General features: G+C 50.2%; 1 protein-coding gene across 14 annotated transcripts in view; it reads left to right on the forward strand.

Annotated features, from left to right (window-relative positions):
* The window catches only part of LOC127004359 (ephrin type-A receptor 4-A-like), a 57341-nt gene that overhangs the window by 536 nt on the left and 42666 nt on the right, over positions 1-14139 (forward strand). For all 14 annotated transcript variants that reach the window (XM_050871962.1, XM_050871967.1, XM_050871966.1 and 11 more), the window contains exons 2-3: positions 1098-1333; positions 5110-5344. In XM_050871962.1, coding sequence (XP_050727919.1) covers positions 1098-1333; positions 5110-5344 — 471 coding nt within the window. The remainder of the gene's footprint in view (positions 1-1097; positions 1334-5109; positions 5345-14139) is intronic.

The following is a 14139-nucleotide window of genomic DNA, read 5'->3' on the forward strand; positions in this document are numbered from 1 at the left end:
TCAAGAATACCAGATAAATAGTTTTAATAAAAGTTCTAATCATGACATTTACTTGCCACTCTACTGAACACATTCCCGAGACACGTGAAGGTCAGACTCATTTTCCAACATTACGCGAAAATCTGTCACAGCTCCAAAGTTAGTTAGGGTTAGGCGGCGACTTGATTACTGAGTCGCCGTGAAGTCGCCTAATTGCAGAGTAACGTGAAAGTCAGGTGCGAGTCTTACCTGTGGTGTTAAACGGCGGTTCTGAATTATTGAGTCGCCCCCCTCCTCCTCCTTCTCCTCTGCTTCCTCCTCCTCCTCCTCCTCCTCCTCCTCCTCCTCCTCCTACTACTACTACTACTACTACTACTACTACTACTGCTATTACTCGTCCTCCGTCGCCGCCACCCAGGTCCCCCGATGCGTGAATATCAATTTCTTATCAGTTCTGTGGAATGACTTTTTTGTTCATCATCAGAATCGTCACCCTCGGAAAAGTACCTCACGTCAGGAAAGTTGAAAACAATGATGAACAACTGCGACACAGCCAGCTGAAAAAAGTCTCGTCACCTTTCGTTTGACATTCTTGTTTTATTACTAAGTCAAGTTTGGCCGTTTTAGGGAAGGTTTTTATTTTATCTTTTTCACCGACTGACTTTTGTACCTACTCTGTTCCACCGCTATTTTTATTTACAGTGTTATTATTTTTCTATACGTGGCTGCGGTCTAGACTACCTTGGTGACTATCAGTTAATTCCTTCACTTTATGTTAACAGTCTTGTGGGGTAATCTGACACTTTCCGCCTCACTTTGCTGTCAGGCTCTTACGGTATCTTACTCACCCTCCTTATAAAGCACAATGTATACTCGCTCCACCCAAATGAGTAATGTTTGAAGTCTTAGTTAGTCTTACCTATAAAATGGTTCACGCACCTTCCTCGTTAGACTTCACTTTAAAGGTTGTTTAATACCTCACTTCAGTAACAACCCATGCAACCTTTACCACCCAGATGACACTCAGAGCCCCCACACACACATATACACCTTCCTACCTCTCTTTCGTCTCCCTCCACACACACACTCACCCTCATCCTCTCTCACCCTCACAACAGGCAAGGAGACGTTCTCGCTGCTGTACTACGAGTTCGACGCCGCCACCAAAGAGCCGCCGTTCTGGGAGCCCGAGAGTTACAAGCTGATCGACCGCATCGCCGCAGACGAGGGCCGCTTCACCAACTCGGCCGACATCATCATCAACGCCGAGATCCGCTCCATTCCCGTCACCAAAAAGGGCGTCTACTTCGCCTTCAGGGACCAGGGGGCCTGCATCTCCCTCCTTGCCATAAAGGTACGGCCCTCACACAACTCTAGGACTAAATTTGAACGTCTTTTTTTATTGTCTCACTCCCTAATGCAAGAGTTAATCAGTGTTTTCATTATGTCCTTTTCCCTAATGCAAGAGTTAACCAGTGCCCTCATGATGTCCTACTCCCTAATGCAAGAGTTAAGCAGGGTCCTCATTATGTCCTACACCCTAATGCAAGAGTTAACCAGTGTCTTCATTATATCCTACTCCCTAATGCAAGAGTTAACCAGTGCCCTCATCATGTCCTACTCCCTAATGCAAGAGTTAACCAGTGTCTTCATTATGTCCTACTCCCTAATGCAAGAGTTAACCAGTGTCTTCATTATGTCCTACTCCCTAATGCAAGAGTTAACCAGTGTCTTCATTATGTCCTACTCCCTAATGCAAGAATTAACCAGTGTCTTCATTATGTCCTACTCCCTAATGCAAGAGTTAACCAGTGTCTTCATCATGTCCTACTCCCTAATGCAAGAGTTAACCAGTGCCCTCATCATGTCCTACTCCCTAATGCAAGAGTTAACCAGGGTCTTCATTATGTCCTACACCCTAATGGAAGAGTTAACCAGTGCCCTCATGATGTCCTACTCCCTAATGCAAGAGTAAAGCGGTGTCTTCATTATATCATCCCTTTCACTGGTAACTCTGGGCCAGTCCATCTCCCTCTGTACGAGTATTACCTCCTTCCTACGTCTTGAACTTCAGCCCTTTGTGTTCCTTCATGTAGAGCGGGATTTTTTTTTTCCTCTTTTTTGGATTGTCCCCTTAACTGTAAAAAAAATGAATGAGTAGAGTATAATAGTATGTCCCCAACGCACTGCCCTCCCCTGAGATACCTTAATTAGCTCACCTTGAAGAAAAAAGAAAGGCTTGTTATATTCCCCCTTCATTTCGGTAGTTGCTCTAATAATTTTTTTCTCCTTCATATTTCCTTCCTCGGTAAAGCGATAGGGAACGGTACTATATTTTTTTTCTTGACAGGAGAGAGATTACGTTTATCAGATCAAGAGACTTTTCCTCCCTCGCGAGTTTATTCACCCTCACAAAAAACGAAGGACGCTCCACAAACAGAGTCACGTCCGTCATGGCCCGGTACATGGCGAGGGGCAGCAAGCGGGCAGTATTTCGTGGCGTCGCGGACCAGAGAGACTTTTAAGTTTATCAGATGAGGGACTTAATTTTCGCCGCGACGCATAAATTAGGGGACGTCCGTGTGCCTGCGAGGGTCGGAGAAGGAGGAGGGCGGGGGCGTGGCAGTGTGTCAAGGGCGTGGAGGAAGGCAGGGAGGGAAGGAGGACAGAAAGACGGGTGAAGGGTCAGAGGAAGGAAGGGATGTAAAGGGACAGAAGGAGGGGGATGGAGGAGTTAGATGGAAAGTTAGAGGGCGGGAAGGAAAGGAGGAGAGAAAGAAGGGTGAGGGGTCAGAGGAAGGAAGGGATGTAACGGGGAACAGAATGAGGAATGGAGGATTAAAGGCAGGAAGGAGGACTGAGCAGGAGAACAAGAGAAGATATGGAGGGTGAAAGTCTGGCAGGGGAAGGAGGACAGGAAGATAAGTGGAGGGTTGGGGAAGGAATGGCGGGGAAGGAGAACAGGAGGAGGGATAGAGGGAGGTATAGAATGGCGAGGAAGGAGAGAAGGGAGGAAGAGAGAGGAACACTAGGGCGGTAGGAGCTCGTGTTCTTGGGGTGTGGGCCATGCTTCCTCTGGGGCTATAGGGGGGAGGGACAGAAGGGGGGCAGGGGTGTGGGCAGGGGGACAGAGGGGGGCCAGGGGTGTGGTTAAGGAAGTGAAGGGACCCACGCCTACCTGCAGCGGCGGAGTCATTTTGTCTCGTGTTTGACCTGTTTGACCTCTCATGCCCTCCCTCTCCTCCCTTTCCCACCACCTTCTCTTCCTTCCAACTCCTCCCTCTCCCTCCTTTCCTTCTCTTCCTTTCAACTCCTTTTCCTCACCTTCTCTTCTTTCAGTTTATTTTTCCCCACCTTTTCTTTCTAACTCTTCTCTCTCTCCCCCTTTTCTTCCTTCCAACTCCTCCCTCTCCCTCCTTTCCTTCTCTTCTTACATATTCTTTTTCCCCACCTTTTCTTTCTGACTCCTCCCTCTCTCCCCCTTTTCTTCCTTCCAACTCCCTCTCCCTCCTCCCCTTCTCTTCCTTTCATCTCCTCCCTCTCCCTCTTTCCCATTCCTCTTCCCTTCCCCGTTCCTTATTTCAATCTCATTTCCTTATTCCCCATCCTTCTTTAACTCCAACTCTTCCCTCTCTCCCTCCTCCCCGTTCCTTCTTTCAGTGCCATTCCCTTCTCCCCTTCCTTATTTACCTCCTCTTTTTTCCCTTGTCCTCCATCCTCTCCTTCATATCTTTCATTCATTTATCCTTCTCTCCAACATCATTCTCATCCCCCTTCCTTGTCAACCCCTCTTTCCCATTCTCCCTCCTTTCCGTATCCTCTCCCTTTTTCTCCCTCTTTTACACCCTAAACCCTCCCTCCTTATACCCTTTTCTCTCCCTTCGCTCCCTTACTCTACATCAGCAACTCTGCACTCTTCGTTCTTTGAAAATTTGGGTTAGTCAGTTCTGTGCTCGGCCAAGGAAAGTGTGTACCACGGCCCGACATGTAAGCAGCCTCCTCCCTTGCTTGCTCCTCCTCCCTCTCTCCCTTTCTCCCCTTCCTCCTCCTCCTACCGCTTGGCTCATGGGGTTCATTATCATTATTATTATTAAACTCGTGTCATTGATCCACCAAACATTTTTCCCTCCTTTTTTTCTCCTCTCTCTCACTACGTCTTCCTCATTTATTGTTCTTCTCGCAAGTTATGTGATAAGTTAATAATCACTAATTATAGCCAATCTTCACTATTAATTACGGGAGAGAGTGTGACGTATTAGACATAGATAATCAGGCAGAGGGAGAGGCAGAGAGAGGGAGGGAGAGGGGGGAGTGGTGAAGTGGTCAGTGGTGCCGCCTCTCCCCTCTCTTCTGGGAGTTGGCTGAAGAGGTGGGAGGATGAAGGAAGACAGGGAGTGGGTCGTGGGAGTGAGTCGGGAAGTGAGAGAGGAGAGGAAAGAGGGAATTGCAAGTGGAAAGAGAAGGAAAGGAAGGGCTGAAAGGACGAAGGGAAAGGGGGAAGACAAGAGAGATACAAAAGAAATCACGGAGTAGCAGGGATTGAGGCAGGGAGTAGGAATTAGGAAGCATGGAAAGAGAAATGGAGTAAGAGGTGTGTGGACTGTGGAGGGAGGGAGGCGGAAGGGGACGTAAGGTAGGAGGGAGGGAGAGAGTAGCTGCAAGGCAGGAGGAAGGGAGGGAGGGAAATGGTGTTAGTATAGGGAGGTAAGGGGGAGTAGCTGTGAGGGGGGCAGGAAGGAAGCAGGGGGCGTGAGGGGAGGGAGGGAGGTAAGTAAGGCGAAATATGGCGGTGCGTGTCTCTTATCAGTCCTCATTTTGGCGGGAGGTCTCCTCTGATCGATGAAACAGTCTCTTTTCTATTTCAATTTATGCCGCGCGGCTCCCTCGCGGACTCCGCAGCTTTCATGCACATACAATTTTGCAGGAATTGCAGCACACAGGAAATTCATTTTTCTCTATGTATGTATATATTCTGCCTGGCTTTCTAAATAACACGGCAGCTTAAAAAAAGAAGACAGTGAAAGGATAACTCAGGCCGGCGGAGCATTACCGCGGCCGTGATGACTCTGCAGCATGAACACGGTAAATGCCAGGTGGACGGAGCCTCTCATTCCCTCCCTTGTCCCGCAGGTGTACTACATTACCTGTCCGGAGATAACCAAGGCCTTCACCCACTTCCCCACCACACCCACCGGCTCCGAGGTGACGAGCATCGAGCAGGCGACGGGCAAGTGTGTCGCCCACGCCCGCGAGGAGTCCACCCCGTCCTTCCTGTGCACCGGGGACGGCCAGTGGTCCCTGCTGAACGGGGGCTGCGCCTGCCTGCCCGGCTACCAAGCCAACACCGAGAAGCAGACCTGCGATGGTGAGTACCCGATAGTGTGCATGCATCCCTTTTTTTGTCCCCAAGTGTGTGTCACGGTGTTCAGTACCCCCAGTGTGTATGTGTCCCCTCGAGCGTCTCCAAGCGTGTCGCGGCCCAGTGTTCGGTAGGCCATGCGGCGGCGTTCCCTGTGCCGTTGTTCAGCGCCGTGCACTGCCGCCGCCGCCCACTACTGGCTGGTGTTGTGTGACGTGGCAGATTGTTATTTACTTGATTGAAGGGAGACTGCAAAGCGCCGATCCGTATCACGGCAACTGCACAATTTGTAAAGCTTCCTGTCCCACGCAGCGGCCGCAGCTATGAGTTATGTCCCGCAGCCCTCCTCCACGATTAAAGTCCCCGAGTTATCTCGGTCCCCAGCAGCCCCGGCGAGCGAAACAGCGTCCGTCGGTATTACTGAGAAGTCTCGGCGGGTCGTCGTTCATCATTAATTTTGTCGGGCGATCATAAATGAAATATATTCTTTGGTGTGTTAATGACCGCCACGCTCAGCCCTGCGTCGGCCCTTTGTGGCGCGGAATGGATGGCAGGGAAACAGCGCGGCACGGCGGGGAGCACTGGAGGCAAACACGGGTAGTAGGGTAGAGGTCAGTGTGGTTGATGGCGTGGGGCGAGGCGGGGCAGTTTATGGGGTCGAGAGTTTGCTGCAGAGGTAGAATAAGGGGGAAATAGTACGCCTGCTACTTGTTTTGGGCGAGGGAGGGAGGCAGACTGGCTTTGCGGGTGGACTGAGGAGGGAGTGTGTGTTGTATACCTGTTTTGGGGGAGAAAGAAAGGCATAATGGAATGCGAGGGAAATGTTGCGTTTGCTACTAGTTTTAAGAGAGGAAGGAAGGGAAGGAGGGAGGAAACCAGACTGGCGTTGCACAGAACCTGAAGGTCAGAGCACAACAGCGGCGGCGACGACGGTGATGGCGAGAGCACGAACTTTGGAGGGGAGGCGGCGGGGCAGGCCTGGGGAGGAGGTGGAGGCTACTCACCTCCTTCACCACCACCATAGCAATGCCTTCATGTCCCCGGCTCTCCTGTTGTCCTTTCTCTGTCCAGCATGAAGGCGGAGGTATAGGCAGGGCGAGAGAATAGCAAGAGCCCTTATGTCCCCATGGAAAGAGAGATAAGGGAGAGGGAGGGAGAAGGTAAGCGGGGAGCGGGCCTGGCGGAGTCGAGCCGATTACCATAACAATAGCTGCCCTGCCCTCCCGTGCCCCTCACCTGGCCTCGGTTTGGGCTACACTCCGCGGCTAGCATGCACGCCCTCATCTCCTGCTTGTCTCTTTCTGGCCTCCCTCGGAAAGTACGCCTGAGTATTCCATATTGAAGCAACAGGAATCAAACAAACCACATGGGCACAGCACCCGGCCACCAGACGCGTCCGTCGTGGTGCTTGCCGAGGCCAGCGGTGTGTTCGGGACGCTTGCTTGTTGCTGGTTCCGCCGGCGGCTCCGCCAGAGGGGCGGTACGTGGGTCATGAATGCCTGGCGTTGCTTGCCACGAGGGTACAGTGGAGCAGCGAGGGCTGGCCATGCACGGTGCAGCGGTGTGGCGTTGCGGTGATGTGGCCACGCACTCGATAACGGTGTTGGTGGCCGCTCAAGGTAAACAAACTCCACCTAATAGGGAGCGGCGGTGCGCCTTGCGGGGCCCCGCGTACCCTGTGGTGCGCGGTGCAGCGGCGCGCGGCGCACACACGCTCACTCACCCGTTGCACATCGGCGAGACTGCCAAATTCGGCCCCATGGCATGGCTGCCCCGGCACAATGGACTATCAAATTATCACTTTTAATCACTTCATGCGGTTGCAAATTACCTGAGGTCAAAGGTCAGCCGGCATTTGCTTGATATCAGCGGTGAATTGTGACCTCTAAGCACGACCTCGACTTGATCCCCCCGGATGGTCGGGGCAACAGGGGAGGAGGGGGGTGACGAGCATAAAGGCGCCGGAATTTAAGAGATTCCCTGCAAAAGGTCACAACCGGGAGTCCGAGGTCAAGGTAATTCGGGTGAGTCTGTTGTGCCGACTCATGCGGAAAAAACACGGTAGTCAGTCATGTTTGTTTATTATCAGACTCGGCCAAACCCGCATTCTAATCACAATATTTATGCGGGCAAAAAACAACTCGATCCTTGTAATTGGCTGGGCAGTAAAGAAGTCAGGGCGAGGCGTAAGGTAGACTGATGAAAATAAAGACATGTAAATGTTTGTTTGCGAAGTGTGAGTTACGAGAGGGGGAGATACTAGATAAAGAAAATCAATAAGCCTGTAATCAATAGCGCTGAGAGACCCTTTAGCTTGCTGGTGCTAAATTAATAATCTTACCTTTTGGGGTGGCCGGCGCGGTAGCACAGTGAGGCGGGAAGAAGAGGAAGGGAAGGAAGGTGGGGAGCGAGGCAAGGGATGGGGAAGGAAAGGAAGACGGTAGATGAGAGAAAGAGAAGAGGAGGGCGGGGAATATAAGGAAGGGAAGGAAAGGCAGGAAGAGTAAGGAAACGGAAGGGGAAGGAAGGAAAGGCGGGAAGAGTAAGGAAACGGAAGGGGAAGGAAGGAAAGACTGTAGATAAGGGAGAGAGGAGAAGAACCCTCAAAATACTAGGAAGGAAAGGGTGGACTGGAAGAATGAGGGAACAGCAGAAAGAAGAAAAATGTGACATAAGGAAGGTAACATTAGGAAGAGAAACTTGAAGAGGAGGAAATAAAGCAGTAAGAGAAGTGGAAGAGGATGGGATAAGAAACTGAAACTGATAAAGGAAAACAACAAGAATAAGAAAGCAAAACAATAAGAAAGGAGGATAAAAAGACTAATTTACGTTCTTGCACCAAAATACCAAACCGTCCAACCAACCAAAAAACGAACCGACAAACAAACAGAAACAGGTGGTGGTGGTGGACGAGGTGGTGGTGGTGGTGGTGGTGGTGGAGGATGAGAAGTTACCTGTGCATCCTGGAGCTCACACTAATGAGGTATCTCTCTACCTGGGTCATTACCTGTCTATGAGCCTTTTTTTTTACCTTTTGCGAGCGGTTGCTTCATTTCTTGATCAGTATAATTTGTGTGAGTTTTTTTCTCTTAATCGCCCATTATTTTCTCCTTCTGACGTTGTATCATAAAGTAATGGATAGAGTTGTAGGGCAAGTCAGAGAGAGAGAGAGAGGGAGAGGGAGAGGGGGGAGGGACAGAAAAGAGTTGCATTTGGACAGGTGGGGTTGTTGGAGTGACGGGTACGGTGGAGTGGGTGGGGGTGGGATGGGGAGAGGGGGAAAGGGAGTGGGCGTGCGGCGGGGTGAGGGTGGGCGGGATTGTGGGAGCTGCTCGTCTTATTTTCTCCTCTCGGCCATTTGCATAAAGAGGACGTAAATAATTAAGAGGAGCCAGGCGTTAAATCGCAAAGCCAAGGTTCGTGCTTCTCCGGACCCTTCCCCCCTCCCCCCCCCTTCACCCCCTCCTGCTGCCTCGTCCGTCCACACACACACACACACACACACACACACACACACACACACACACACACACACACACACACACCTGCTTCGTCTTGTCACCCTCTGATTTTTTTTCCCCAGCTTACTAAACGCTATTGTGTCCACCACCACCCCCCCTCCAGCCCCCCCAACCTGCTATTTTTTCAGTTTCTTCCATGCTTTTGTACTCGGTCTGCTGGATGCCATTCCCTCCGCGTGGCAGCAGGAACAGCAACAGCCTCAGCGCCATGTGTTGCGCCCACGAGGCCCCCTGGTGGGAGGAGACAGTGGGCCACGAGGTTTTATGTTCCTTAGCTGCTCCGTGCCTCATCCCAGCGTGCCAGCCTCCACGCTCCCTCCTCTTGCATCCTTACTTCCCCCCCGACCACTTCCTCCGTGCCTACATCTCTCCTTCCCCTTGCATCCTTACACCTCCCTCTCCCTCCCCTTGCATCCTTACACCCTTTTCACCCAATCGAGCATTATTTCATCTTTGTTTCTTCTCCTTACATCCTTACACCCTCTTCACCCCATCCTCTGTGCCTACATCTCCTCTCCCTCCCCTTGCATCCTTACACCCTCCTCACCCCTCCCTCCTTGCCTACATCTTCTCTTTCTTCCCTTGCATTCCTCCCTCACCCCATCCTCCGTGCTTTCATCTCTCCTTCCCTACCATCCTTGCACCCCTCCACACACACCTCATTCCTGGCCAGCTGATCCATCTTCCCCGCCGTGGTAAGGTGGGGAGGGGTAGAGGGGGCATGCAGGTGTCTTCTGTGACTTGTGCCGCCGTCGACTCCCCGGACGCCGGCAGCTACAAAGGCTTGGCTGGGAGTGTGCACACGAAGAGGGGCCTCCCGCGATGACGGCCCCTGACCCTCGCCCGCTGTTTCCGAAGTCCAGAATGCTGTTACTTTTTTCCCCTCAATTTCCTTCTCCAAAGTTGCGAATTCAAGGGGACTCCTTTAAAGCCGCCCCTCCTCGCCCAAGCCGTCTCCAGGGTCAGGTCTTACGGGGATAAAGTTAAATATGACCAAACTTTCAATTCCTGTGGATGCGCCGAGTACGTGAGCCCCGCGCCCCGAGGGGAGGGTCGCGGGGTCATGAGCTTGAGGGGTGCCAGTGTCTGTTGGGGGTTTTATGAGAGGCGGGGCGGTGGTGGCCTGTCCCTGCCTCTCCCTCGCTGCGCCGTATCTAAGAAAAAGTAAATATTCGCCCTCCGTGTTCCGGGACCAGCGTGGCGGCATTATTCTTTCTCTACGGTGCTCAAGAATTATTATTACACGGCCGCTTTCATGTCTGAGACGCTTTATTATTTTTCTTTAAACGTTGCGTGTGTGCGTGTGTGTGTGTGTGTGTGTGTGTGTGTGTGTGTGTGTGTGTGTGTGTGTGTGTGTGTGTGTCCGTCCGTCTGTCTATGTTCGTCTGTCTGTCTGTCTACCTGTCTGTCTGTGTGGGGCTTAACTTTTTCCTTCCTGTTCTGTCTCGTTGGACAGGTAGATTATTTCACTGCACCGCCTCGTGCCACTCCCTCGAGATATCCGCCCTGTGGCTCGGCAATCAGGACACTGCCCCCTGCTGCCCTTCCTGCCCGACCGCCCCGCCCTGCCTTGCCCTGCTGTCTCCCGCACCCCTAACAATTCCCTGACTCCTCCGCCCCGTCCCGCCCCGCCCCATGACCCGTGACACGTGCCATCCTCGCGGAAACGGACAGAAACGCCCAAAAGAACACAGATTAGCTCGTGTGGGGTGTAGTGTGTTTTAGGTTCCCTTCTCCCTCTCTTGGTCGTGGTCACAGAAAGGAAAGAAGGAGCGAGGAGAGGAAGGAGATAGCAATGTGAAAAGCCTGAAATAGAGGAGTAGAAGGAAGAGAGATACCGACAAGTTAGAGGAAAGAAAGGAGCTAAGACAAGTGGATGGATAATAAAAGGTATATAGTCGGAAAGGAAGGAAGATAAGAGGAGAGGAAAGAGAATGGAATGTGAAAAGCATGGAAAAGAATAGTAGAAAAAGAAAGAGATACCGACAAGTTAGAGGGAAGACAGAGGATGAGACGAGCGGAAGGAATATATGTGAACAGTCGGGAAGGAAGGAGGAGATGGAGAAAGAGAAGAGAGAAGAATGTGTTTAAAGGAAGGAGGCGAGGGCAAGGGGACAGGAAAAACAATAAAGAGAGAACTACCCCAGAAAAGAAAGGGTTGGATGGTCCTGAGTGACTGCAATAGCGCGTGGCGGCGTCAGAGACTAATGTAGGGGTGACCAGGGCGGCCCATCTTACCCTCCTCCTCGTCCTCCTCCTCCCCTCTCCTCCCCACCCGCTCAGCCTCATGTAGCCTCACCCTTGATTTTTATGACGCTATATTATGCCCGGCCAGATGGTATCGCGGGGCGGCGGGCACGGGCGGGGAATATGGGATGACCAGCAGCCCATCGCCCGCCCGTCTGTCACTCGTCAGCGCGCGCCCACCCAGGAGGAACCCATACACCGCCGCTACCCCCCCCCCCCCACACCCTTACTCCCCACCCCCACCACTACCACCCTCACCACCACGACTACCCACCCATCACCACCCCTTTACATGTTCCTGGCGCTACTACTACTACTACTACTACTACTACTACTACTACTACTACTACTGCTACTACTACCCATCTCTCTCTCTCTCTCTCTCTCTCTCTCTCTCTCTCTCTCTCTCTCTCTCTCTCTCTCTCTCTCTCTCTCTCTCTCTCTCTCTCTCTCTCTCTCTCTCTCTCTCTCTCTCTCTCTCTCTCTCTCTCTCTCTCTCTCTCTCTCTCTCTCTCTCTCTCTCTCTCTCTCTCTCTCTCTCTCTCTCTCTCTCTCTCTCTCTCATTCCGCCGGTTTTGTTTATTTCAGATTCTAAATTTATCTCAAAGTGAAAAAAAACATTAATAGCCTCTTCGTGTGCAGAAATAAAAGGAAGCAAGACATAATTGCGTATATTTCTATTACTTGCTATTTTCATTATTGCCTTCGTTAATGAGTTGTATACTTATTAAGCCGTTTATTGATTTCACACCCGACGAATATTATCACGCCATCTGTGTTTCTTTTCTCCTCTTTTTGTTGATTATTATTTCATTCACGCTTCTTCCGCAAATACACGAGTCGAGGATTTTTGTTGAGTGACGCATCGAGGCTCTGAACACACACACACACACACACACACACACACACACACACACACATCAACTCGACTCTTCTTCCATCCTTCTCTGACGATGCTTGATTCGCTCCGGTCTTTCGTTTTGCATTTATTTATTTGTGTGTTTTTTTTTGTTTTGTTTTTTTGTTTTTTGTTTTGTTTTTACTCCGAAGTCCGGGCAAGTCACTCAGCCGTTGTGTTGCGCCATTATCTAACTTCACTTCGCTATAACTACGTACACAACAGACATAAACACTATAAACACAACCTCTGAACCTACCTAACCTAACCTTTACCTCACATCATATTTACTTCTTCCTCCTCTCCCTCTTCCTCCTTATTCTCTTCTTCCTCCTCCTCCTCATCATCATCATCATCACATCACATTTTCAACCTCTACACCATATCATGTTCACTTCTCCCTCTTCCTCCTCCTCCTTCTCCTCCTCCTCATTATCATCATCATCATCACCATCATCATTATCACATTACATTTTCAACCTCTACACCATATCATGTTCACTTCTTCCTCCTCTTTCTCTTCTTCCTTCTCCTCCTTCGCCTTATCACCTCCATCATCACATCACATTTTTACATTTTCAAGCTCTACACCACATCATATTCACTTCCTCCTCTCCCTCTTCCTCCTTCTTCTCCTCCTCCTTATCATCATCATCATCATCATCACCATCACATTTTCAACCGACTTCCATTAACCACCAACTTATTCACCCACTCCCCATTAACAACTCTATCTGTATCATGGCCTCACGCTCGCCACAAACAGGCCAGCGACCACAACGACAGATAGTATTCAGGTTTAGTAAGCAGTCAATGAATTTTTGCCCCATCAACATGGACATCAACTTTTATGAGCCTTCGAGAGAGGGGCTGACGAGCTGAAGGTGTGTGTGCCTGGGTGGCGAATGGGCGGGAAGTGGCGATAGTTGTTCTTGCTGTTGTTGATGTTGAAGGCGGCGGTGGAGGTGGTGGTGACTGGTGAGAGGAGGCTAAGAAGACGAGGGATGCATGGAAAATGGTGGTGATGGTGAGAAGTTTGTGATGATGGTGTTAGTGATGATAGTAACAGTAGATAACGAGTGAAGGCAGTTTGGAAAAGGAGATTGAGGGCGGTGCAAAGAATACTGGCCCCTGTATAATGCAAAAGGGAGATGGCGATGGTAACAGTGATGATGCTAATAGGCTAATGACATCGTTAGAGTTATAGTGATACTGATGATTAGCTCTGGAATTAACTCGTAAAAATAGTGTTATGAGAGTAGTCGTGTTAAGTGCACATCAACAGGAGTGACAGCAACAGTAATATAAACAACATCAGGAAGCGTCTTGAATAAGTGCTTCGGGGCCGTGGCAACAGTGATCGGACACGTGTGACATCGGTGGTCTCGGCTCAACAGTAATGGGCGCGGAAATGTGTCTTTAGTACCGGCGGGATGGCGATGAGGACAATAAAACGACGGTAATGGCAGTGCGGCGGCCATAGTGGTAGTAAAAGAAAGAGAGCCAGCCGTGGTGTAGGCATGAGGGATGAAGCGAGGCAGGCGGAGGAGGAGGAGGAAGAGGAAGATGAATAAAAAACGGACGATGAAAACAAGAAAAGTTAAACAATGAAGAGGAAGAGACAGAGGAATAAAAAGCAGACGATGACGAAAACAATTAAAAAAATGAAGAGGAGGAAGAGGAAGAGACAGATGAATAAAAAACGGACGATGGCGAAAACAAGAAAGGTTAAACAATGAGGAGGAAGAGGAAGAGACACAAGAATAAAAAGCAGACGATAACGAAAACAATAAAAAAAAAATAAAGAGGAGGAAGAGGAAGAGACAGATGAATAAAAAAACGGACGATGGCGAAAACAAGAAAAGTTAAACAATGAGGAGGAAAAGTAAGAGAATAAAAAGCAGACGATAACGAAAACAAAACAAAAAAAATGAAGAGGAGGAAGAGGAAGGGAGACAGGAACAAAGACAGACAACGACGAAAACAAGGAAAAGAGAAGAAAACAACAACAAATGAGTAAAGAAAAGGAGCCGGCTGTTGTGTAGGCCTGAGGGATGAAGCGAAGCAGGAGGAGGAGGAGGAGGAGAATGAAGAGGAAGAGACATAATAAAAAAAACAGACGATGACGAAAACAA

This window comes from Eriocheir sinensis, chromosome 28 (assembly GCF_024679095.1).
Source record: "Eriocheir sinensis breed Jianghai 21 chromosome 28, ASM2467909v1, whole genome shotgun sequence".
NCBI classification, from domain to species: domain Eukaryota; kingdom Metazoa; phylum Arthropoda; class Malacostraca; order Decapoda; family Varunidae; genus Eriocheir; species Eriocheir sinensis.